We start from the raw sequence: 27517 nt of genomic DNA on the forward strand, positions 1-27517 counted from the left end.
TAGTCATCGTGACAAGCCCATGGTCGAGAATATAAAGGGTCGGCTTCAGGGAGAAGGCTGAAGTCGAAGCATCCTGGTTTAAGTTCTAACCGGACACCACTGCGGGGGTCCTAACCTAATCAGCAATACAGCCTTGAGCTATTTTACAGTTATAGTACTGCTGTTGTTGTGTATGTCCTGGTTTGGCCCTCTAGGTGGCGCGCTACAATAATTAAACGTGGAGTTTTACCATATATATCCCCTGACGTCACGTCGCTTCCTCTTCTCTCTCGCGTCCTTCATTCATGTGCTGCTGTGGTTGAGTTGTATTATTATTATTATCCTACCTGGAGGAGAGACGTCTTCATCTTTCTGTCATCATGGCTAAACTCAGCAAGGAGACCAAGCAGAGGCTGCAGCAGGTGTTCCAGTGCGGACAGTTCGTCATCCGCTGGGGCTTCATCCCCACCGTGCTGTACCTGGGTCAGTACCTCTGTTCTGTTAGCCTGGTTAGCTTAGCATCATCCCACAGTACCTCTATTCTGTTAGCCTGGTTAGCTTAGCATCATCCCCACTGGGTCAGTACCTCTGTTATGTTAGCCTGGTTAGCTTAGCATCATCCCTACAGTGCTGTACCTGGGTCAGTACCTCTGTTCTGTTAGCCTGGTTAGCTTAGCATCATCCCCACTGGGTCAGTACCTCTGTTCTGTTAGCCTGGTTAGCTTAGCATCATCCCCACCGTGCTGTACCTGGGTCAGTACCTCTGTTCTGTTAGCCTGGTTAGCTTAGCATCATCCCCACTGGGTCAGTACCTCTGTTCTGTTAGCCTGGTTAGCTTAGCATCATCCCCACTGGGTCAGTACCTCTGTTATGTTAGCTTAGCATCATCCCCACTGGGTCAGTACCTCTGTTCTGTTAGCCTGGTTAGCTTAGCATCATCCCACAGTACCTCTATTCTGTTAGCCTGGTTAGCTTAGCATCATCCCCACTGGGTCAGTACCTCTGTTCTGTTAGCCTGGTTAGCTTAGCATCCTCCCCACTGGGTCAATACCTCTGTTCTATTAGCCTAGCTAGCTTAGCATCATCCCTAGTACAGTGCTCAGTGCTGTACCTGGGTCAGTACCTCTGTTCTGTTAGCCTGGTTAGCTTAGCATCATCCCACAGTGCTGTACCTGGGTCAGTATCTTTGTTCTGTTAGCCTGGTTAGCTTAGCATCATCCCACAGTGGGTCAGTACCTCTATTCTGTTAGCCTGGTTAGCTTAGCATCATCCCCACTGGGTCAGTACCTCTGTTCTGTTAGCCTGGTTAGCTTAGCATCATCCCCACTGGGTCAGTACCTCTGTTCTGTTAGCCTAGTTAGCTTAGCATCATCCCTAGTAGTACTGACCCAGGTACAGCACTGAGCACTGTACTAGGCTAGTACAGTGCTCAGTGCTGTACCTGGGTCAGTATCTCTGTTCTGTTAGCCTGGTTAGTTTAGCATCACCCCCACTGGGTCAGTATCTCTGTTCTGTTAGCCTAGTTAGCTTAGCATCATCCCCACTGGGTCAGTACCTCTGTTCTGTTAGCCTAGTTAGCTTAGCATCATCCCCACGGTGCTGTACCTGGGTCAGTACCTCTGTTCTGTTAGTCTGGTTAGCTTAGCATCATCCCCATGGTTCTGTACCTCTGTTCTGTTAGCCTGGTTAGCTTAGCATCACCCCCACTGGGTCAGTATCTCTGTTCTGTTAGCCTAGTTAGCTTAGCATCATCCCCACGGTGCTGTACCTGGGTCAGTACCTCTGTTCTGTTAGCCTGGTTAGCTTAGCATCATCCCCACCATGCTGTACCTGGGTCAGTACCTCTGTTCTGTTAGCCTGGTTAGCTTAGCATCATCACACAGTACGTCTATTCTGTTAGCCTGGTTAGCTTAGCATCATCCCTACAGTGCTGTACCTGGGTCAGTACCTCTGTTCTGTTAGCCTGGTTAGCTTAGCATCATCCCTACAGTGCTGTACCTGGGTCAGTACCTCTGTTCTGTTAGCCTGGTTAGCTTAGCATCATCCCCACTGGGTCAGTATCTCTGTTCTGTTAGCCTAGTTAGCTTAGCATCATCCCCACTGGGTCAGTACCTCTGTTCTGTTAGCCTGGTTAGCTTAGCATCACCCCCACTGGGTCAGTATCTCTGTTCTGTTAGCTTAGCATCATCCCCACTGGGTCAGTACCTCTGTTCTGTTAGCCTAGTTAGCTTAGCATCATCCCCACGGTGCTGTACCTGGGTCAGTACCTCTGTTCTGTTAGTCTGGTTAGCTTAGCATCATCCCCATGGTGCTGTACCTGGGTCTGTACCTCTGTTCTGTTAGCCTGGTTAGCTTAGCATCATCCCTACAGTGCTGTACCTGGGTCAGTACCTCTGTTCTGTTAGCCTGGTTAGCTTAGCATCATCCCCACTGGGTCAGTACCTCTGTTCTGTTAGCCTAGTTAGCTTAGCATCATCCCTACAGTGCTGTACCTGGGTCAGTACCTCTGTTCTGTTAGCCTGGTTAGCTTAGCATCATCCCCACTGGGTCAGTATCTCTGTTCTGTTAGCCTAGTTAGCTTAGCATCATCCCCACTGGGTCAGTACCTCTGTTCTGTTAGCCTGGTTAGCTTAGCATCACCCCCACTGGGTCAGTATCTCTGTTCTGTTAGCTTAGCATCATCCCCACTGGGTCAGTACCTCTGTTCTGTTAGCCTAGTTAGCTTAGCATCATCCCCACGGTGCTGTACCTGGGTCAGTACCTCTGTTCTGTTAGTCTGGTTAGCTTAGCATCATCCCCATGGTTACTGTACCTGGGTCTGTACCTCTGTTCTGTTAGCCTGGTTAGCTTAGCATCACCCCCACTGGGTCAGTATCTCTGTTCTGTTAGCCTAGTTAGCTTAGCATCATCCCCACGGTGCTGTACCTGGGTCAGTACCTCTGTTCTGTTAGCCTGGTTAGCTTAGCATCATCCCTACAGTGCTGTACCTGGGTCAGTATCTCTGTTCTGTTAGCCTGGTTAGCTTAGCATCATCCCACAGTGGGTCAGTACCTCTATTCTGTTAGCCTGGTTAGCTTAGCATCATTCCCACTGGGTCAGTACCTCTGTTCTGTTAGCCTGGTTAGCTTAGCATCATCCCCACTGGGTCAGTACCTCTGTTCTGTTAGCCTGGTTAGCTTAGCATCATCCCCACTGGGTCAGTACCTCTGTTATGTTAGCTTAGCATCATCCCCACTGGGTCAGTACCTCTGTTCTGTTAGCCTGGTTGGCTTATTATCATCCCACAGTACCTCTATTCTGTTAGCCTGGTTAGCTTAGCATCATCCCCACTGGGTCAGTACCTCTGTTCTGTTAGCCTGGTTAGCTTAGCATCCTCCCCACTGGGTCAGTACCTCTGTTCTGTTAGCCTAGTTAGCTTAGCATCACCCCTAGTACAGTGCTCAGTGCTGTACCTGGGTCAGTACCTCTGTTCTGTTAGCCTGGTTAGCTTAGCATCATCCCACAGTGCTGTACCTTGGTCAGTATCTCTGTTCTGTTAGCCTGGTTAGCTTAGCATCATCCCACAGTGGGTCAGTACCTCTATTCTGTTAGCCTGGTTAGCTTAGCATCATCCCCACTGGGTCAGTACCTCTGTTCTGTTAGCCTGGTTAGCTTAGCATCATCCCCACTGGGTCAGTACCTCTGTTCTGTTAGCCTAGTTAGCTTAGCATCATCCCTAGTAGTACTGACCCAGGTACAGCACTGAGCACTGTACTAGGCTAGTACAGTGCTCAGTGCTGTACCTGGGTCAGTATCTCTGTTCTGTTAGCCTGGTTAGTTTAGCATCACCCCCACTGGGTCAGTATCTCTGTTCTGTTAGCCTAGTTAGCTTAGCATCATCCCCACTGGGTCAGTACCTCTGTTCTGTTAACCTAGTTAGCTTAGCATCATCCCCACGGTGCTGTACCTGGGTCAGTACCTCTGTTCTGTTAGTCTGGTTAGCTTAGCATCATCCCCATGGTGCTGTACCTGGGTGTGTACCTCTGTTCTGTTAGCCTGGTTAGCTTAGCATCACCCCCACTAGGTCAGTATCTCTGTTCTGTTAGCCTAGTTAGCTTAGCATCATCCCCACTGGGTCAGTACCTCTGTTCTGTTAGCCTAGTTAGCTTAGCATCATCCCCACCGTGCTGTACCTGGGTCAGTACCTCTGTTCTGTTAGCCTGGTTAGCTTAGCATCATCCCACAGTACCTCTATTCTGTTAGCCTGGTTAGCTTAGCATCATCCCCACTGGGTCAGTACCTCTGTTATGTTAGCCTGGTTAGCTTAGCATCATCCCTACAGTGCTGTACCTGGGTCAGTACCTCTGTTCTGTTAGCCTGGTTAGCTTAGCATCATCCCCACTGGGTCAGTACCTCTGTTCTGTTAGCCTGGTTAGCTTAGCATCATCCCCACCGTGCTGTACCTGGGTCAGTACCTCTGTTCTGTTAGCCTGGTTAGCTTAGCATCATCCCCACTGGGTCAGTACCTCTGTTCTGTTAGCCTGGTTAGCTTAGCATCATCCCCACTGGGTCAGTACCTCTGTTATGTTAGCTTAGCATCATCCCCACTGGGTCAGTACCTCTGTTCTGTTAGCCTGGTTAGCTTAGCATCATCCCACAGTACCTCTATTCTGTTAGCCTGGTTAGCTTAGCATCATCCCCACTGGGTCAGTACCTCTGTTCTGTTAGCCTGGTTAGCTTAGCATCCTCCCCACTGGGTCAATACCTCTGTTCTATTAGCCTAGCTAGCTTAGCATCATCCCTAGTACAGTGCTCAGTGCTGTACCTGGGTCAGTACCTCTGTTCTGTTAGCCTGGTTAGCTTAGCATCATCCCACAGTGCTGTACCTGGGTCAGTATCTCTGTTCTGTTAGCCTGGTTAGCTTAGCATCATCCCACAGTGGGTCAGTACCTCTATTCTGTTAGCCTGGTTAGCTTAGCATCATCCCCACTGGGTCAGTACCTCTGTTCTGTTAGCCTGGTTAGCTTAGCATCATCCCCACTGGGTCAGTACCTCTGTTCTGTTAGCCTAGTTAGCTTAGCATCATCCCTAGTAGTACTGACCCAGGTACAGCACTGAGCACTGTACTAGGCTAGTACAGTGCTCAGTGCTGTACCTGGGTCAGTATCTCTGTTCTGTTAGCCTGGTTAGTTTAGCATCACCCCCACTGGGTCAGTATCTCTGTTCTGTTAGCCTAGTTAGCTTAGCATCATCCCCACTGGGTCAGTACCTCTGTTCTGTTAGCCTAGTTAGCTTAGCATCATCCCCACGGTGCTGTACCTGGGTCAGTACCTCTGTTCTGTTAGTCTGGTTAGCTTAGCATCATCCCCATGGTTCTGTACCTCTGTTCTGTTAGCCTGGTTAGCTTAGCATCACCCCCACTGGGTCAGTATCTCTGTTCTGTTAGCCTAGTTAGCTTAGCATCATCCCCACGGTGCTGTACCTGGGTCAGTACCTCTGTTCTGTTAGCCTGGTTAGCTTAGCATCATCCCCACCATGCTGTACCTGGGTCAGTACCTCGGTTCTGTTAGCCTGGTTAGCTTAGCATCATCACACAGTACGTCTATTCTGTTAGCCTGGTTAGCTTAGCATCATCCCTACAGTGCTGTACCTGGGTCAGTACCTCTGTTCTGTTAGCCTGGTTAGCTTAGCATCATCCCCACCATGCTGTACCTGGGTCAGTACCTCTGTTCTGTTAGCCTGGTTAGCTTAGCATCATCACACAGTACGTCTATTCTGTTAGCCTGGTTAGCTTAGCATCATCCCTACAGTGCTGTACCTGGGTCAGTACCTCTGTTCTGTTAGCCTGGTTAGCTTAGCATCATCCCCACTGGGTCAGTACCTCTGTTCTGTTAGCCTAGTTAGCTTAGCATCATCCCTACAGTGCTGTACCTGGGTCAGTACCTCTGTTCTGTTAGCCTGGTTAGCTTAGCATCATCCCCACTGGGTCAGTATCTCTGTTCTGTTAGCCTAGTTAGCTTAGCATCATCCCCACTGGGTCAGTACCTCTGTTCTGTTAGCCTGGTTAGCTTAGCATCACCCCCACTGGGTCAGTATCTCTGTTCTGTTAGCTTAGCATCATCCCCACTGGGTCAGTACCTCTGTTCTGTTAGCCTGGTTAGCTTAGCATCATCCCACAGTACCTCTATTCTGTTAGCCTGGTTAGCTTAGCATCATCCCCACTGGGTCAGTACCTCTGTTCTGTTAGCCTGGTTAGCTTAGCATCCTCCCCACTGGGTCAATACCTCTGTTCTATTAGCCTAGCTAGCTTAGCATCATCCCTAGTACAGTGCTCAGTGCTGTACCTGGGTCAGTACCTCTGTTCTGTTAGCCTGGTTAGCTTAGCATCATCCCACAGTGCTGTACCTGGGTCAGTATCTTTGTTCTGTTAGCCTGGTTAGCTTAGCATCATCCCACAGTGGGTCAGTACCTCTGTTCTGTTAGCCTGGTTAGCTTAGCATCATCCCACAGTACCTCTATTCTGTTAGCCTGGTTAGCTTAGCATCATCCCCACTGGGTCAGTACCTCTGTTCTGTTAGCCTGGTTAGCTTAGCATCCTCCCCACTGGGTCAATACCTCTGTTCTATTAGCCTAGCTAGCTTAGCATCATCCCTAGGACAGTGCTCAGTGCTGTACCTGGGTCAGTACCTCTGTTCTGTTAGCCTGGTTAGCTTAGCATCATCCCACAGTGCTGTACCTGGGTCAGTATCTTTGTTCTGTTAGCCTGGTTAGCTTAGCATCATCCCACAGTGGGTCAGTACCTCTATTCTGTTAGCCTGGTTAGCTTAGCATCATCCCCACTGGGTCAGTACCTCTGTTCTGTTAGCCTGGTTAGCTTAGCATCATCCCCACTGGGTCAGTACCTCTGTTCTGTTAGCCTAGTTAGCTTAGCATCATCCCTAGTAGTACTGACCCAGGTACAGCACTGAGCACTGTACTAGGCTAGTACAGTGCTCAGTGCTGTACCTGGGTCAGTATCTCTGTTCTGTTAGCCTGGTTAGTTTAGCATCACCCCCACTGGGTCAGTATCTCTGTTCTGTTAGCCTAGTTAGCTTAGCATCATCCCCACTGGGTCAGTACCTCTGTTCTGTTAGCCTAGTTAGCTTAGCATCATCCCCACGGTGCTGTACCTGGGTCAGTACCTCTGTTCTGTTAGTCTGGTTAGCTTAGCATCATCCCCATGGTTCTGTACCTCTGTTCTGTTAGCCTGGTTAGCTTAGCATCACCCCCACTGGGTCAGTATCTCTGTTCTGTTAGCCTAGTTAGCTTAGCATCATCCCCACGGTGCTGTACCTGGGTCAGTACCTCTGTTCTGTTAGCCTGGTTAGCTTAGCATCATCCCCACCATGCTGTACCTGGGTCAGTACCTCTGTTCTGTTAGCCTGGTTAGCTTAGCATCATCACACAGTACGTCTATTCTGTTAGCCTGGTTAGCTTAGCATCATCCCTACAGTGCTGTACCTGGGTCAGTACCTCTGTTCTGTTAGCCTGGTTAGCTTAGCATCATCCCTACAGTGCTGTACCTGGGTCAGTACCTCTGTTCTGTTAGCCTGGTTAGCTTAGCATCATCCCCACTGGGTCAGTATCTCTGTTCTGTTAGCCTAGTTAGCTTAGCATCATCCCCACTGGGTCAGTACCTCTGTTCTGTTAGCCTGGTTAGCTTAGCATCACCCCCACTGGGTCAGTATCTCTGTTCTGTTAGCTTAGCATCATCCCCACTGGGTCAGTACCTCTGTTCTGTTAGCCTAGTTAGCTTAGCATCATCCCCACGGTGCTGTACCTGGGTCAGTACCTCTGTTCTGTTAGTCTGGTTAGCTTAGCATCATCCCCATGGTGCTGTACCTGGGTCTGTACCTCTGTTCTGTTAGCCTGGTTAGCTTAGCATCATCCCTACAGTGCTGTACCTGGGTCAGTACCTCTGTTCTGTTAGCCTGGTTAGCTTAGCATCATCCCCACTGGGTCAGTACCTCTGTTCTGTTAGCCTAGTTAGCTTAGCATCATCCCTACAGTGCTGTACCTGGGTCAGTACCTCTGTTCTGTTAGCCTGGTTAGCTTAGCATCATCCCCACTGGGTCAGTATCTCTGTTCTGTTAGCCTAGTTAGCTTAGCATCATCCCCACTGGGTCAGTACCTCTGTTCTGTTAGCCTGGTTAGCTTAGCATCACCCCCACTGGGTCAGTATCTCTGTTCTGTTAGCTTAGCATCATCCCCACTGGGTCAGTACCTCTGTTCTGTTAGCCTAGTTAGCTTAGCATCATCCCCACGGTGCTGTACCTGGGTCAGTACCTCTGTTCTGTTAGTCTGGTTAGCTTAGCATCATCCCCATGGTGCTGTACCTGGGTCTGTACCTCTGTTCTGTTAGCCTGGTTAGCTTAGCATCACCCCCACTGGGTCAGTATCTCTGTTCTGTTAGCCTAGTTAGCTTAGCATCATCCCCACGGTGCTGTACCTGGGTCAGTACCTCTGTTCTGTTAGCCTGGTTAGCTTAGCATCATCCCTACAGTGCTGTACCTGGGTCAGTATCTCTGTTCTGTTAGCCTGGTTAGCTTAGCATCATCCCACAGTGGGTCAGTACCTCTATTCTGTTAGCCTGGTTAGCTTAGCATCATTCCCACTGGGTCAGTACCTCTGTTCTGTTAGCCTGGTTAGCTTAGCATCATCCCCACTGGGTCAGTACCTCTGTTCTGTTAGCCTGGTTAGCTTAGCATCATCCCCACTGGGTCAGTACCTCTGTTATGTTAGCTTAGCATCATCCCCACTGGGTCAGTACCTCTGTTCTGTTAGCCTGGTTGGCTTATTATCATCCCACAGTACCTCTATTCTGTTAGCCTGGTTAGCTTAGCATCATCCCCACTGGGTCAGTACCTCTGTTCTGTTAGCCTGGTTAGCTTAGCATCCTCCCCACTGGGTCAGTACCTCTGTTCTGTTAGCCTAGTTAGCTTAGCATCACCCCTAGTACAGTGCTCAGTGCTGTACCTGGGTCAGTACCTCTGTTCTGTTAGCCTGGTTAGCTTAGCATCATCCCACAGTGCTGTACCTTGGTCAGTATCTCTGTTCTGTTAGCCTGGTTAGCTTAGCATCATCCCACAGTGGGTCAGTACCTCTATTCTGTTAGCCTGGTTAGCTTAGCATCATCCCCACTGGGTCAGTACCTCTGTTCTGTTAGCCTGGTTAGCTTAGCATCATCCCCACTGGGTCAGTACCTCTGTTCTGTTAGCCTAGTTAGCTTAGCATCATCCCTAGTAGTACTGACCCAGGTACAGCACTGAGCACTGTACTAGGCTAGTACAGTGCTCAGTGCTGTACCTGGGTCAGTATCTCTGTTCTGTTAGCCTGGTTAGTTTAGCATCACCCCCACTGGGTCAGTATCTCTGTTCTGTTAGCCTAGTTAGCTTAGCATCATCCCCACTGGGTCAGTACCTCTGTTCTGTTAACCTAGTTAGCTTAGCATCATCCCCACGGTGCTGTACCTGGGTCAGTACCTCTGTTCTGTTAGTCTGGTTAGCTTAGCATCATCCCCATGGTGCTGTACCTGGGTGTGTACCTCTGTTCTGTTAGCCTGGTTAGCTTAGCATCACCCCCACTAGGTCAGTATCTCTGTTCTGTTAGCCTAGTTAGCTTAGCATCATCCCCACTGGGTCAGTACCTCTGTTCTGTTAGCCTAGTTAGCTTAGCATCATCCCCACCGTGCTGTACCTGGGTCAGTACCTCTGTTCTGTTAGCCTGGTTAGCTTAGCATCATCCCACAGTACCTCTATTCTGTTAGCCTGGTTAGCTTAGCATCATCCCCACTGGGTCAGTACCTCTGTTATGTTAGCCTGGTTAGCTTAGCATCATCCCTACAGTGCTGTACCTGGGTCAGTACCTCTGTTCTGTTAGCCTGGTTAGCTTAGCATCATCCCCACTGGGTCAGTACCTCTGTTCTGTTAGCCTGGTTAGCTTAGCATCATCCCCACCGTGCTGTACCTGGGTCAGTACCTCTGTTCTGTTAGCCTGGTTAGCTTAGCATCATCCCCACTGGGTCAGTACCTCTGTTCTGTTAGCCTGGTTAGCTTAGCATCATCCCCACTGGGTCAGTACCTCTGTTATGTTAGCTTAGCATCATCCCCACTGGGTCAGTACCTCTGTTCTGTTAGCCTGGTTAGCTTAGCATCATCCCACAGTACCTCTATTCTGTTAGCCTGGTTAGCTTAGCATCATCCCCACTGGGTCAGTACCTCTGTTCTGTTAGCCTGGTTAGCTTAGCATCCTCCCCACTGGGTCAATACCTCTGTTCTATTAGCCTAGCTAGCTTAGCATCATCCCTAGTACAGTGCTCAGTGCTGTACCTGGGTCAGTACCTCTGTTCTGTTAGCCTGGTTAGCTTAGCATCATCCCACAGTGCTGTACCTGGGTCAGTATCTCTGTTCTGTTAGCCTGGTTAGCTTAGCATCATCCCACAGTGGGTCAGTACCTCTATTCTGTTAGCCTGGTTAGCTTAGCATCATCCCCACTGGGTCAGTACCTCTGTTCTGTTAGCCTGGTTAGCTTAGCATCATCCCCACTGGGTCAGTACCTCTGTTCTGTTAGCCTAGTTAGCTTAGCATCATCCCTAGTAGTACTGACCCAGGTACAGCACTGAGCACTGTACTAGGCTAGTACAGTGCTCAGTGCTGTACCTGGGTCAGTATCTCTGTTCTGTTAGCCTGGTTAGTTTAGCATCACCCCCACTGGGTCAGTATCTCTGTTCTGTTAGCCTAGTTAGCTTAGCATCATCCCCACTGGGTCAGTACCTCTGTTCTGTTAGCCTAGTTAGCTTAGCATCATCCCCACGGTGCTGTACCTGGGTCAGTACCTCTGTTCTGTTAGTCTGGTTAGCTTAGCATCATCCCCATGGTTCTGTACCTCTGTTCTGTTAGCCTGGTTAGCTTAGCATCACCCCCACTGGGTCAGTATCTCTGTTCTGTTAGCCTAGTTAGCTTAGCATCATCCCCACGGTGCTGTACCTGGGTCAGTACCTCTGTTCTGTTAGCCTGGTTAGCTTAGCATCATCCCCACCATGCTGTACCTGGGTCAGTACCTCGGTTCTGTTAGCCTGGTTAGCTTAGCATCATCACACAGTACGTCTATTCTGTTAGCCTGGTTAGCTTAGCATCATCCCTACAGTGCTGTACCTGGGTCAGTACCTCTGTTCTGTTAGCCTGGTTAGCTTAGCATCATCCCCACCATGCTGTACCTGGGTCAGTACCTCTGTTCTGTTAGCCTGGTTAGCTTAGCATCATCACACAGTACGTCTATTCTGTTAGCCTGGTTAGCTTAGCATCATCCCTACAGTGCTGTACCTGGGTCAGTACCTCTGTTCTGTTAGCCTGGTTAGCTTAGCATCATCCCCACTGGGTCAGTACCTCTGTTCTGTTAGCCTAGTTAGCTTAGCATCATCCCTACAGTGCTGTACCTGGGTCAGTACCTCTGTTCTGTTAGCCTGGTTAGCTTAGCATCATCCCCACTGGGTCAGTATCTCTGTTCTGTTAGCCTAGTTAGCTTAGCATCATCCCCACTGGGTCAGTACCTCTGTTCTGTTAGCCTGGTTAGCTTAGCATCACCCCCACTGGGTCAGTATCTCTGTTCTGTTAGCTTAGCATCATCCCCACTGGGTCAGTACCTCTGTTCTGTTAGCCTAGTTAGCTTAGCATCATCCCCACGGTGCTGTACCTGGGTCAGTACCTCTGTTCTGTTAGTCTGGTTAGCTTAGCATCATCCCCATGGTGCTGTACCTGGGTCTGTACCTCTGTTCTGTTAGCCTGGTTAGCTTAGCATCATCCCTACAGTGCTGTACCTGGGTCAGTACCTCTGTTCTGTTAGCCTGGTTAGCTTAGCATCATCCCCACTGGGTCAGTACCTCTGTTCTGTTAGCCTAGTTAGCTTAGCATCATCCCTACAGTGCTGTACCTGGGTCAGTACCTCTGTTCTGTTAGCCTGGTTAGCTTAGCATCATCCCCACTGGGTCAGTATCTCTGTTCTGTTAGCCTAGTTAGCTTAGCATCATCCCCACTGGGTCAGTACCTCTGTTCTGTTAGCCTGGTTAGCTTAGCATCACCCCCACTGGGTCAGTATCTCTGTTCTGTTAGCTTAGCATCATCCCCACTGGGTCAGTACCTCTGTTCTGTTAGCCTAGTTAGCTTAGCATCATCCCCACGGTGCTGTACCTGGGTCAGTACCTCTGTTCTGTTAGTCTGGTTAGCTTAGCATCATCCCCATGGTGCTGTACCTGGGTCTGTACCTCTGTTCTGTTAGCCTGGTTAGCTTAGCATCACCCCCACTGGGTCAGTATCTCTGTTCTGTTAGCCTAGTTAGCTTAGCATCATCCCCACGGTGCTGTACCTGGGTCAGTACCTCTGTTCTGTTAGCCTGGTTAGCTTAGCATCATCCCTACAGTGCTGTACCTGGGTCAGTATCTCTGTTCTGTTAGCCTGGTTAGCTTAGCATCATCCCACAGTGGGTCAGTACCTCTATTCTGTTAGCCTGGTTAGCTTAGCATCATTCCCACTGGGTCAGTACCTCTGTTCTGTTAGCCTGGTTAGCTTAGCATCATCCCCACTGGGTCAGTACCTCTGTTCTGTTAGCCTGGTTAGCTTAGCATCATCCCCACTGGGTCAGTACCTCTGTTATGTTAGCTTAGCATCATCCCCACTGGGTCAGTACCTCTGTTCTGTTAGCCTGGTTGGCTTATTATCATCCCACAGTACCTCTATTCTGTTAGCCTGGTTAGCTTAGCATCATCCCCACTGGGTCAGTACCTCTGTTCTGTTAGCCTGGTTAGCTTAGCATCCTCCCCACTGGGTCAGTACCTCTGTTCTGTTAGCCTAGTTAGCTTAGCATCATCCCTAGTACAGTGCTCAGTGCTGTACCTGGGTCAGTACCTCTGTTCTGTTAGCCTGGTTAGCTTAGCATCATCCCACAGTGCTGTACCTTGGTCAGTATCTCTGTTCTGTTAGCCTGGTTAGCTTAGCATCATCCCCACTGGGTCAGTACCTCTGTTCTGTTAGCCTGGTTAGCTTAGCATCATCCCCACTGGGTCAGTACCTCTGTTCTGTTAGCCTAGTTAGCTTAGCATCATCCCTAGTAGTACTGACCCAGGTACAGCACTGAGCACTGTACTAGGCTAGTACAGTGCTCAGTGCTGTACCTGGGTCAGTATCTCTGTTCTGTTAGCCTGGTTAGTTTAGCATCACCCCCACTGGGTCAGTATCTCTGTTCTGTTAGCCTAGTTAGCTTAGCATCATCCCCACTGGGTCAGTACCTCTGTTCTGTTAACCTAGTTAGCTTAGCATCATCCCCACGGTGCTGTACCTGGGTCAGTACCTCTGTTCTGTTAGTCTGGTTAGCTTAGCATCATCCCCATGGTGCTGTACCTGGGTGTGTACCTCTGTTCTGTTAGCCTGGTTAGCTTAGCATCACCCCCACTAGGTCAGTATCTCTGTTCTGTTAGCCTAGTTAGCTTAGCATCATCCCCACTGGGTCAGTACCTCTGTTCTGTTAGCCTAGTTAGCTTAGCATCATCCCCACGGTGCTGTACCTGGGTCAGTACCTCTGTTCTGTTAGTTTGGTTAGTTTAGCATCATCCCCATGGTTCTGTACCTCTGTTCTGTTAGCCTGGTTAGCTTAGCATCACCCCCACTGGGTCAGTATCTCTGTTCTGTTAGCTTAGTTAGCTTAGCATCATCCCCACGGTGCTGTACCTGTGTCAGTACCTCGGTTCTGTTAGCCTGGTTAGCTTAGCATCATCCCTACAGTGCTGTACCTGGGTCAGTATCTCTGTTCTGTTAGCCTGGTTAGCTTAGCATCATCCCCACCGTGCTGTACCTGGGTCAGTACCTCTGTTCTGTTAGCCTGGTTAGCTTAGCATCATCCCTACAGTGCTGTACCTGGGTCACTACCTCTGTTCTGTTATTCTGGTTAGCTTAGCATCATCCCTACAGTGCTGTACCTGGGTCAGTACCTCTGTTCTGTTAGCCTGGTTAGCTTAGCATCATCCCCACTGGGTCAGTACCTCTGTTCTGTTAGCCTAGTTAGCTTAGGGGGCGGCTGTGGCTCAGGAGGTAGAGCAGGTCATCCAATGATCCATGGGTCGGCGGTTCGAATCCCGGCTCCTCCTGTCTACATGTCGAAGTGTCCTTGGGCAAGACACTGAACCCCAAATTGCTCCCGATGTGCTGGTTGGTACCTTGCATGGCTTCCGCTGCAATCGGTGTATGAATGTGTGTGTGAATGGGTGAATGTAATGCACAATCTATGTAAAGTGCCTTGGATAAAGGCGCTATATAAATGCACCATTTACCATTTACCATCATCCCTACAGTGCTGTACCTGGGTCAGTACCTCTGTTCTGTTAGCCTGGTTAGCTTAGCATCATCCCCACTGGGTCAGTATCTCTGTTCTGTTAGCCTAGTTAGCTTAGCATCATCCCCACTGGGTCAGTACCTCTGTTCTGTTAGCCTGGTTAGCTTAGCATCTCCCCCACTGGGTCAGTATCTCTGTTCTGTTAGCCTAGTTAGCTTAGCATCATCCCCACTGGGTCAGTACCTCTGTTCTGTTAGCCTAGTTAGCTTAGCATCATCCTTACGGTGCTGTACCTGGGTCAGTACCTCTGTTCTGTTAGTCTGGTTAGCTTAGCATCATCCCCACTGGGTCAGTACCTCTGTTCTGTTAGCCTAGTTAGCTTAGCATCATCCCCACGGTGCTGTACCTGGGTCTGTACCTCTGTTCTGTTAGCCTGGTTAGCTTAGCATCATCCCCACCGTGCTGTACCTGGGTCAGTACCTCTGTTCTGTTAGCCTGGTTAGCTTAGCATCATCCCACAGTACCTCTATTCTGTTAGCCTGGTTAGCTTAGCATCATCCCCACCGTGCTGTACCTGGGTCAGTACCTCTGTTCTGTTAGCCTGGTTAGCTTAGCATCATCCCACAGTACCTCTATTCTGCTAGCCTGGTTAGCTTAGCATCATCCCTACAGTGCTGTACCTGGGTCAGTACCTATGTTCTGTTAGCCTGGTTAGCTTAGCATCATCCCTACAGTGCTGTACCTGGGTCAGTACCTCTGTTCTGTTAGCCTGGTTAGCTTAGCATCATCCCCACTGGGTCTGTACCTCTGTTCTGTTAGCCTGGTTAGCTTAGCATCATCCCCACTGGGTCAGTATCTCTGTTCTGTTAGCCTAGTTAGCTTAGCATCATCCCCACTGGGTCAGTACCTCTGTTCTGTTAGCCTGGTTAGCTTAGCATCATCCCACAGTACCTCCATTCTGTTAGCCTGGTTAGCTTAGCATCATCCCCACTGGGTCAGTACCTCTGTTCTGTTAGCCTGGTTAGCTTAGCATCATCCCCACTGGGTCAGTACCTCTGTTCTGTTAGCCTGGTTAGCTTAGCATCATCCCCACTGGGTCAGTACCTCTGTTCTGTTAGCCTAGTTAGCTTAGCATCATCCCTACAGTGCTGTACCTGGGTCAGTACCTCTGTTCTGTTAGCCTGGTTAGCTTAGCATCATCCCCACTGGGTCAGTACCTCTGTTCTGTTAGCTTAGCATCATCCCCACTGGGTCAGTACCTCTGTTCTGTTAGCCTAGTTAGCTTAGCATCATCCCCACTGGGTCAGTACCTCTGTTCTGTTAGCCTAGTTAGCTTAGCATCATCCCTACAGTGCTGTACCTGGGTCAGTACCTCTGTTCTGTTAGCCTGGTTAGCTTAGCATCATCCCCACTGGGTCAGTACCTCTGTTCTGTTAGCCTGGTTAGCTTGAATGAATTCATATATCATATATTCATGGGACATGTTACCCATATGCATAAAGTGAGTCTATACACACTCAGCCAGCCATATATAAGTCCCAATCTTTCTCATGTCAAGGACCCCCAAATTGACACTAATTGGCCTGTGGACCCCCATTAGAAAATGTATTCCAGGGACCCCCATGAGAGGAGATTTGTACGGCTCCAGCAATGATTCTCAACCTGTTTAATTTAAAGGACCCCCAGCTTGACATGCATTAGTCTACGGTCCCCCATTGAATGGAATTTAATTTTCTATCTCTGGGACCCCCAATTTATATTGTAAAAACATTGTTAATTTAACTCTGAGTGTACAAATGGAACCAAATGATTGTGGGGGCAACCGAATGGCTGGAAAATGGAAATTAAGAGTTTACATAGTACACATAGTGCATGCATAAACCTTCCTTAATGATTATTTAGTGATGCACCGAATATTAGGCTGCAGAAAATATTCGGCAGAAAATTGCTAAAAATGCCAGTTTATTTTGCCATAAATCAGGTAGCTTTAAGGTACGGCCATGACAGCAATGGTAGGATCATATTTGGATATTCGGTTTTCGGCCAACTGTTTCCTATATTCAGTTTCGGCCAAGAATGTCCCTTTCGGTGCATCCCTAATGATTATATCCGGTTTCAGTACCGGTATTTATTTATGATGTATTTTCTCTATTAAGGTTATTGTAGAGGCCAATTTGTATTGGGGGTGGGGAGGGGGGCAGGGGGCCGCGAGACATGGCCAAAGCATTTCCGGGGGTCCCCAGAAGGCTGTGGCTCAGGAGGTAGAGAAGGTCGTCCAATGATCCCTGGGTCGGCGGTTTGAATCCCGGCTCCTCCTCCTGTCCACATGTGGAAGTGTCCTTGGGCAAGACACTGAACCCTAGGCCCTTTCTGAAACCAGTCCCTTGACTTGAAGTGCTCTCGGGAGGTTCCCTCGTCAGAAAGTGCCCCTCCAGCTGAATCAAGTTCCCTTGATTAGGGTGCTGGGTATAAAAAAACTGTTTGGAAATACACTCACCACTGCCTCCAATGAGACACTGAACCCTACACTGGACCGTCGTTAAGCGCTTTGAGCACTTGGAAACGCGCTATAAAAATGCAATTAATTATTCTTGCACGGTCATGCTCTGTGACATGACACCTAGGTCACATGACACCTAGGTCACATAGCATGACAGTGTAATACTGTTCCCTGTAAGATGAATCATTTTGACAGGCCTACTGTGTGGTTTCTGAATGACGTGGCTGGCTGTAGAGAAACACCGCAAAAAGGAAGTGCTTACTTTGAGCAGTCATCCTCCGTGCGCGTGCGTGTGTGTGTGTGTGTGTGTGTGTGTGTGTGTGTGTGTGTGTGTGTGTGTGTGTGTGTGTGTGTGTGTGTGTGTGTGTGTGTGTGTGTGTGTGTGTGTGTGTGTGTGTGTGTGTGTGTGTGTGTGTGTGTGTGTGTGTGTGTGTGTGTGTGTGAGAGAGCGTGTGTGTGTGTGTGTGTGAGAGAGCGTGTGCGTACGCATTAGTGGTTGGTGTGGTTGTGGAACTTTGGACATTGCAGGAGTCTCGACCGCACCCTGTGGGGTGGAGTTGCCCTGGCCTGCTGTCATTAGGTTGTGTTGTTGGAACCACCCCTGGGCATCCCACCAGGAACTGGCCCTATACTCTTGAGATCCGGAGCGTTTGAGCCTTGGTGACGTAAATACCAGAAAGTAGCTGACACAACAGTCGTATCGATACCAGAATGGGGGAAAGCTGTCTAACTTCCTAAACGGCTGGTATCGGCGAGAAATAAAGGCCAGTCTGTGCCAATCCCATACCATGTCATTTGATCACATCACATGATGATATTTCATAATAGTGAATAGTGAATATGTTGATGTTGCACTACTGTTTAGGGCTAAACAGTAGGCGGTATGGAATGTTATTTACTGCGATATTCATCTTCCCCTTACCGCCTGTATTGCAGTAATAACCCCCCCCCCCCCCCCCCCAACAATCAATCTTTACATAAAGAATTAATATAATATTATTCTGCCCCGCGCACACTGCATACTATTCCACAGATGGCCCAGAATTCAGTGGAAAATTCTCGGATCGTGGCGGCTTGATCCTGGCTGGGGGTTAATTAATTTGATTTGTCTCATCTGGTGCAAAAAGCTGTATGAGGCAGTATGACGTTTTTAGTCGTTATGAAATCAGCCCAACTTGTTAATTTCACTAGTGGGGGGTCAGATATTTAAAGTAGTGACCTTTTTCCTTTTCTTTGTTGTAGCCTTTATTTAACCCATTTTGGCCTGACGTCGACATTTTTAAAAATGTCTTCAAAATCCTGAAAAACCTTATGTTTCTGTATCAGTGGTGCTCAATATTTCATGTCAAGAACCCCAACAATTATATGTAATAATGCCTCCGCCCCCCCCCCCCCCCCCCCCCCCCCCATCTGAATATATAAAATGTTCACTCTGTAATAATATATATTCAAAGATTTGAGGCACATTTTCACGATTTTTCAAAAATAGCAGACCTACAAGTTCATACTATGAGCTTGTAGATCTGCTAAAGTAGATCTGCTAAAGTATAACATTATGCTTTAAAACCCATAAAATGGGTTAGCCACTTAATTGAGAATCCGGTTCACATATACAATATTAATAATCTATTCTGAGACATTGCCTTCTTCTGGGAAACCTGCTTACGTGAAGTGTGTTGCATCATCATCATCATCATGTGTGATGCAAGTTGCAACGTGTGCGTATGAGCGACGCCATGAGAGGCAGAGGAGGAGTGAGACAGGAGTGCTGTTTGTTAATAAGAAGAAAACGGCAGGTTACAACACTTTTTTTTGTTGTTTTTCTTCTTTTTAATTATTTGTTTGGTCCAAAATATTGTGTTTGTTGTCACGATTTGTCACGACTCGAGTTGGCTTTGTACGACGCTTATAAGGTCTTAAAATAAATACTTTTTTGAAATGTCTATGGGAAAAAGGCATTGGGAATGATTTCCTGGGCCTCTATTGCTGCACACATCACATAGCAGTGCACACTGTATCATGATGTAAGTCAGTCTGCAAAACACTGTTTACTTTACGCTTAGGACCGCGTCCTACGCTTAGCTGATGATAAATGACAATCATCCCCCACAAGGAAAACGAATCAGCCGAACAAGACTCAAGACATCCAGTTTATTACTCGGCTATGACATCAAGTTAGAACTGCATATGTGGGAATTCTTCGTGTGTGTGTGTGTGTGTGTGCGTGTGCGTGTGTGTGCGCGCGCCTTACTAGAAATGCTCATTAAATGGATGTGAGATTCCGGGATTCTCTTTGCCTTCCGTCCGTGGGAGGATTAGGACGCGTAGCGTTATTGATTTTCCATTTTGAACGGAGATATTTTTGGACGAGCTGGTTTACCAGGATGTGCTGCCAGAATTGGCCAAAAATGACATTTTAATATTTCTTATAAAACCACATGGATTCCAACGAATTTAGAATGTCGAATGCATATGATTTTTAACCCATTTAGGCCTGACGTCAAAATAAAAAAAGTCTTCTGAAAGAATATATGTGACTAAATTTGACTTTCAAAAATAGCAGACCTACAAGCTCATTGCGTGCCACTCGGTGGCATGCTATGAGCTTGTAGATCTGCTATTTTTCAATAGCTAAAGTATAACATAATGCTTAGTTAAAACACCAAAAGGGCTCCCCGCCCAGAATGGGTTAATATGAATATGATATGAATATTGCAGCCTAATATGCTGTAAAGCTTTCTCTTTCTTTATCTATATGGTCCGGTCCTGTATGGTCCTGTATGGGTCGGTCCTGTATGGTCCGGTCCTGTATGGTCCTGTATGGGCCGGTCCTGTATGGTCCGGTCCTGTATGGTCCTGTATGGGCCGGTCCTGTATGGTCCGGTCCTGTATGGGCCGCGGTTGGTGCTGACTGAGAAATGCACTCTCTTGAGTCTTGCGAGATCAAATGAATGATTCATAATTATCTTAATAGCCTAATTTTGGTATGTTTTAGTTTACGTGGCACAGAGTCTCGCCAGAACTCACACAGCAATGTATTGGTTATTTTTTTAATTTGAATCTTAATTTAATACATTTGATTATTCTTTTTTTTTTTACATTCGAATATTTATTCGAATATGGAATATTCGTTGGCAGCACTAATGTGCTACAACATTGTCTTATGTCTGATACAGTCATACAGTTGGTATGTAGAGCTTGTATGTCTGCTATTTTTGAAAAATCGTGAAAATGCAGCACAAATCTTGAATATATATTCTTTCAGAGCGAACGTTTTTAACTCAAATCTTTGCTTCTAGGGGGTCCCTGGAACAACATATTTTCAGATGGGGCGGGGGGGGGGGGGGGGGGGGGCAAATCCAGATATTTTTGGGGGTCCTTGACATGAAAACGGTTGAGCACCACTGACATTGAGGTGTTCAGAAAACTGTCAGGATTTAGAAGACATTTGTAGAATTGTCCTCTGGTTTAAATGGGATAAATTTTAAATAACATTTAAGTTAATTTTGTCTTGTCCTAACTACTTGGAAACCAGCGGTGTGCCTTGGTTATATTTAAATAATGCTGGTTATATTTAAATAATGCTGGTTATATTTAAATAATGCTTGTTATCCCATTTATAAGGCTAACCCCTTTTGGTGTTAGCATTATGTTATGCTTTAGCTATTGAAAAATAGCAGATCTACAAGCTCATAGCGCGCCACCGAGTGGCGCGCTATGAGCTTGTAGGTCTGCTATTTTTGAAAAATCGAAGAACCACTGACATAGAAACATAGCTTTTTCAGAAAACTGTCAGGTCAAAATGGGTTAAATAATGCTGGTTATATTTAAATAATGCTGGTTATATTTAAATAATGCTGGAAAGCCACTCTGGTGGGCAAAGAAACTGAAGAAAAACTTTTTGTTGTGACTTTTTCCACCTTTTCCTTCATTATTGTCTCATTTCTACTTTGTGATCTTCCAGGTTTCAAACGGGGAGCGGACCCAGGCATGCCTGAACCAACCGTCCTGAGGTGTGTATATAAAGCTTATCAAATCATCAATGACTTCTGTAATAAAATAAAATCGACTATTCAACTAGTAAATCCACTAGTTGACCTTCTTGGTACTAGTTGATAGATTATTTTTTTCTTTTTTATACTACAAGATCTGGTAGATTATAGTTATAGTCACCAATGTACACAGTTTTAAAATGTACAAATATTTTTAAAAATAAATATTGTTTTTTTGTACATAATAGGTAGGCCTAGTCAACCCATTTAGGCCTGACTATTTTTCAATAGCTAAATTATAACATAATGTTTAAAACACAAAAAGGGGTTCCCGCCCAAAATGGGTAACAACTAGTCGCCTAGTAAAATCACACCCGTGTGAACTGAGTGGTGCAACTCCCCCCCCCCCCCCCCCCCCTTAAGCAGATGCCCGAACTACCTAAGCTATATGACATTAAATTAATTTAATGATGGAGAGAAGACGGAGAGTTTATGGTTTAGTTAAGGCTGTGGAAGTAAAGTAAGTATTCACTATTATTTGGTTGTATTGGTGAAAGGAAGTATGTATTCACTATTATTTGGTTGTATTGGTGAAAGGAAGTAAGTATTCACTATTATTTGGATGTATTGGTGAAAGGAAGTAAGTATTCACTATTATTGGATGTATTGGTGAAAGGAAGTAAGTATTCACTATTTGGTTGTATTGGTGAAAGGAAGTAAGTATTCACTATTATTTGGTTGTATTGGTGAAAGGAAGTAAGTATTCACTATTATTTGGTTGTATTGGTGAAAGGAAGTAAGTATTCACTATTATTTGGTTGTATTGGTGAAAGGAAGTAAGTATTCACTATTATTTGGATGTATTGGTGAAAGGAAGTAAGTATTCACTATTATTTGGATGTATTGGTGAAAGGAAGTAAGTATTCACTATTATTTGGATGTATTGGTGAAAGGAAGTAAGTATTCACTATTATTGGATGTATTGGTGAAAGGAAGTAAGTATTCACTATTATTGGATGTATTGGTGAAAGGAAGTAAGTATTCACTATTATTGGATGTATTGGTGAAAGGAAGTAAGTATTCACTATTATTTGGTTGTATTGGTGAAAGGAAGTAAGTATTCACTATTATTTGGATGTATTGGTGAAAGGAAGTAAGTATTCACTATTATTGGATGTATTGGTGAAAGGAAGTAAGTATTCACTATTATTTGGTTGTATTGGTGAAAGGAAGTAAGTATTCACTATTATTGGATGTATTGGTGAAAGGAAGTAAGTATTCACTATTATTGGATGTATTGGTGAAAGGAGGAGATCAACGTCGATGCAAACGAGTCCGTGTGAAGCCCAGCATGGCTCCACATATCTCCCATATCTTGCAAGCATGATTGAACCCTACAAACCCTCCCGCGCACTCAGATCAGCCAACGCAGGAAAGCTGGAAGTACCCTCACTAAAAACGCCGGGACAACGCTCCACACGTCCCAAACTCTTCTCCCGTCTGGCCCCAAAACTGTGGAATGCACTCCCCGTTGCAGTCAGAACTGCAGCATCACTCCCAATCTTCCGCCGTAGTCTGAAGACCCACCTTTTCAGACTCCATCATGGCCCATAGCACTTATCCTACCCCCTTAGATAGCACTTTTTAGACTTAGATAGCATTTGAAACAGACTTATAGCATGTCATGTAGACAGCACAATAATTGCATTGTATGTAGTCATAGCACATCATAGTACATATGTATAGCATAGTATAGTATATATGTATAGTTAATATGTATAGTGTCATTATATAGATATGTTCTAGTTACGTTCTTGTTAAATGCATTTTATATATGTGATGTATTCCCATACTTTTGTTCTTGCCTAATGTAAGTCGCTCTGGATTAAGAGCGTCTGCTAAATGCCTAAATTGTAAATTGTCCACAAGTCAAGGACCCCCAAAAATATATGTAATTGGCCGCCGACCCCCATCTGAAAATATGTTGTTTCAGGGACCCGCCCCCCCCCCCCCCCGCTCTGAAAGAATATATTATTCCAAATTTGTCACGATTTTTCAAAAATGGCAGACCTACGAGCTCATAGCGCGGCACTCGGTGCCGCACTATGAGCTTGTAGATCTGCTATTTTTCAATAGCTAAAGTATAACATAATGCTTGAAACACCAAAAGGGGTTCCCGTCCATGAGTTACTTTTCTCTGAAGGTAATCTTGTAACGTACTGGAATACTTCTTAATGGACGTATAATCCTGTAACATTACAGAATACAGTTAAAAGTAACGTTCCCCCAACGCTGGTTCTCTGAGCTTGTAGATCTGCTACTTTTCAATCTGAATCCTGAAGAAAAATGAGGTTTCCACCCCAATGAGACGATCTTCTACAGTTGTAGAAGAGAGTGAAATTATGTTAATTTATAATAAACTTTATTATGGGCGGCTGTGGCTCAGGAGGTAGAGCAGGTCGTCCAATGATCCCTGGGTCGGCGGTTCGAATCCCGGCTCCTCCTCCTGTCCACATGTCGAAGTGTCCTTGGGCAAGAAGACACTGAACCCCACGTCGCCTCCAATGAGTCGGTCGCTGTGAGGCTGTGAGCTCGCCACCGTCGGTGTGTTGATGTGGGAAGTGTGGACGCTGGCGTCTACTGTTCGCCGCTTCACCTCCCAATGTATGAAGGAACGAACCAGTGTAGAGCGCTTTGAGCACTTGGAAAAGCGCTCTAAAAAATGCAATTTGTACAAGAATTAGTAGTTTTCACATCCTACGCGCATCATTTGTATTTGTCAGAACAGGGTGACGAAGGTGGAATAGCGATTAGTTCTGTTAAACTGCTAACCTCCTTGTTTTATTTGTTCCAGTTTGCTTTGGGGCTGAGGACCACCTGAGGTACCTCCCCTTTTGGGCTGAGGACCACCCGTCCCCTACCTCCCCTTCGCCATGGTCACAATGACGACCCTCATCCTACCTACCGACCGACCCCTGGCAGTCTCCTGGGACATGGACACCCACCATCCTACCTACCGACCCCTGGCAGTCCCCTGGGACATGGACACCCACCATCCTACCTACCGACCCCTGGCAGTCCCCTGGGACATGGACACCCACCATGTCTCAATTTTTCATGCCCCCAAGTGTTGGCGTCCAATGTTTGACATCTCTTTCTTGAGAACATTTTCTTTCTGTTCTTGAATGAGTACTGTATGTATTCTGTGTCCACACACCGTTTACATGGCTACTGTACCTGCTGTATGGACTGTATATGAATGGGTGGGCCGATGGATGGGTGGGCCGATGGATGGGTGGGCCGATGTCTGGACTGCTTGGATGACCAATGGAACAAAGAACTAAAGTCCAGACACCTATTCTTTTTTTTTCCTTTTTTTGAAATGTGCAACACCTAAATTATGGAACATGTCTGTCAATAAATCTTAATGGAAATTACATCCTTTTGATACATAAAGCGTGTTTGTGGAAAGTTCATTTATTTTTCGGTATGTATTATAAAGCTGCACAGATTCGGACTTGAACCCGGTTTCAGCAAGTGCTGAAGTTTCTACCGTTGAACTAATAGAGCCGGGCCTGCTTGCTCGGGGGATAAATCGAACCTTGAACATCAGGTCGGAGGTCGTGTCAGATCCTGTGTCTGGGTGAGACATGACCTTTGACACGACCTAAATGTCTCAATAGAAAAGATCCTGTGTCTGGGTGAGACATGACCTTTGACACCACCTAAATGTCTCAATAGAAAAGCAGGAAGACTATTAAGTGAATTAGTAATAAGTAAATTGTACTCATTAACCAATTCTGACCTGAGGACGATTCTACAAATGTCTTCTAAATCCTGACAGTTTTCGGAAAAACCCCATGTTTCTATGCCAGTCGTTCTCAAACATTTTCATGTCAAGGACCCCCAAGATTATATGTATTTGGCCACCGACCCCATCTGAAAATATGTCCCCCCCCCCCCCCCCCCCACCCCCCAGAAAGCACAAAACGTTCGCTCTGAAAGTATATATATTAAAAGATTTGTGCCACATTTTCACAACTTTTCAATAAATAGCAGACCTACAAGCTCGTAGCGCGCTATGAGCTTGTAGATCTGCTATTTTTCAACAGCTAAATTATAACTATGTTTAAAACACAAAGGGGTTCCTGCCCAAAATGGGTTAAGACAAAGTGACACTTTAAGTTGAGATCTTAAAGATGAATCTGCAAATGTCCAAAAGGTTGTAGATTTGTTGCAAACTTTGGCGCAAAGGAAATTGCGTCATAACTGTGTGTGTAAAGTGTGGAATGAAATCACGGAGTTTTGTGCAACACTGGAAAAGACCTTTTTGGTTCCCTGGTATTTCTCGTCTTCAGCTCCGCAGAGGATGTGCTGCTTACGTCACTGTTGGCAGCCAGCCAGGGCAGGTGACGCATTACATCACTGTTGGCAGCCAGCCAGGGCAGGTGACGCATTACATCACTGTTGGCAGCCAGCCAGGGCAGGTGACGCATTACCGCAAGCACGGAAGTAAACGTAAGCCATATGTGACCAAATTTGACTGATAATTCCACTTTTAATCAAGTAGGCCTTATTGTGTTTGTCAATCAGTGGACCATGACACAGGTTTAACACAACTCTTCTTTACTTTCAAACTTAGAATAGAACAACGCAGCAAGCAGCAACATCACAACATGTTGTGTATCAAGACTGAAGTACCAGATCCCAGATAATCCCCCCAATCATCACACAGGCAACACAGGAGTATGCAACGAGCGCAGCACAATCAAACAGCTGTCAGTTCACAAACAGCTGTAGTGAGACATAACAGGACTATTGTACAGTCTAAGCTTTCCCTTTGGAGAAGGCTTTCTTAACCCGTTCTGAGCGGGAACCCCCTGTCGGTGTTTTAAGCATTATGTTACACTTTAGCTATTGAAAAATAGCGGATCTACAAGTTCATAGCGCGGCCGCGCTACGAGCTTGTAGATCTGCTATTTTTGAAAAATCGTGAAAATGTGCCACAAAATTTGGAATATATATTCTTTCACAGTGAACGTTTTTTAACTCAAATCTTTGCTTCTGGGGGGGGGGGGGGGGGGTCTCTGCCTGGAACAACATATTTTCAGATGGGGGTCGGCGGCCAAATACAGATAATTCTGGGGGTCCTTGACATGAAAAAGGTTGAGCACCACACTGACAAACATAGGTTTTTCAGAAAACATTTAGGATTTAGACGACTTTTAGAATGTTTTTAGACTTTTAGACGTTTTTAGAATCGTCCTCAGGTCTAAATGGGTTAAGCTGCGTTCAGACGTGTGTGTGTGGTGTGTGTGTGTGTGTGTGTGTGTGTGTGTGTGTGTGTGTGTGTGTGTGTGTGTGTGTGTGTGTGTGTGTGTTCGCCTCGGTGCCAGGTCACGCCGATTGTCGTCCATGCTAAACCCCTTATCCCTAAACTACTTAGCCTTTTTTTTTTTTACTATTTTGAAAACCATTTTTGAATAGTTAAAATAGCCAATCTACAAACTCACAATGTGTCAATTAGTACAGCGGATTACCAAAACATTGTGCACTTTTTCAAAAAAGCATGAAACTTTTACCATAGTTAGATGATACCATGAGGTGTATTTTCAGATGTGGAGTCAAGTCTGATTTGACCTCTGAGGCCCGGGAGAGGTCAAATTCTAAATGGCTGCCGAAGATATTGAAAAATGCTTAACTTTGGAACCAAACACAGTAGAAGAACATTTAAGGTGTCATTTCCCACTAATTTTTGGGTGCCCAGTCAGTTGGTGATACTGAGATCAATAGAATTCAACACTCCTTGGGAGGAAAACGGCCACACAAACGTGTTGAGGTCAGCACATTTGGTCAAGTGGATATGGCCTAATTTAGCCCAAGGAGTGTTTTTTGTGCAAAACTAATGCTTGGAATGGATTCAGAATCATGAATTCACCCTAGTTTCATATGTCACATGCTACTTAAAGAATGATGAAATTTGGACTTTTTTGCCTTATATAGGATGTTATGGGTATTGGTCACATATTATGCTCTACCGGGCCTCAGGGGTCAAATCTGACTTGACTCCACATCTGAAAATACACCTCATGATATCATCTAACTATGGTAGAAGTTTCATGCTTTTTTGAAAAAGTGCACAATACCTCTTGTATTGGGGTATAAGCCGCTGTACTAAATGTAGATCGGCTAGTTGAACTATTAAAAAAAAAAAAAAAAGTTCAAGCCCTAAATCTGTCTAGTACTCTTTACAAAATGTGTACAAATTTGACTGAGGGACTGCCATTGGATTTTTTTGAATTTTTGTTTTTTCATGTCATATGAAATATTGGTTCCAGTTTTGGAGATATGGCTTATAGAGTAATGTCTTGCAGAGAAACAGCGAGTTGAGAAAACAGGCTTGAAAGGTTCACTCTAACATTACACCTAGCTACATGTTTAAGCATTTATTTCATATTTACATGTCTTCTGTGGTCTCTAACATTACACCTAGCTACATGTTTAAGCATTTATTTCATATTTACATGTCTTCTGTGGTCTCTAACATTACACCTAGCTACATGTTTAAGCATTTATTTCATATGTCTTCTGTGGTCTCTAACATTACACCTAGCTACATGTTTAAGCATTTATTTCATATTTACATGTCTTCTGTGGTCTCTAACATTACACCTAGCTACATGTTTAAGCATTTATTTCATATTTACAT

The 27517-nt window shown here is 46.0% G+C and overlaps 1 protein-coding gene across 1 annotated transcript; it reads left to right on the forward strand.

Annotated features, from left to right (window-relative positions):
• Positions 1-243: 243 nt before the first annotated feature.
• On the forward strand, positions 244-24258 carry tomm7 (translocase of outer mitochondrial membrane 7 homolog (yeast)). Its single transcript, XM_079521745.1, has 3 exons — positions 244-462; positions 20781-20829; positions 23663-24258. The coding sequence occupies exons 1-3, from the start codon at positions 360-362 to the stop codon at positions 23676-23678; spliced, it is 168 nt and encodes a 55-aa protein (XP_079377871.1). The 5' UTR covers positions 244-359; the 3' UTR covers positions 23679-24258.
• Positions 24259-27517: the final 3259 nt, after the last annotated feature.

Source organism: Electrona antarctica (genome assembly GCF_951216825.1).
Source record: "Electrona antarctica genome assembly, chromosome: 15".
NCBI classification, from domain to species: Eukaryota; Metazoa; Chordata; class Actinopteri; order Myctophiformes; family Myctophidae; genus Electrona; species Electrona antarctica.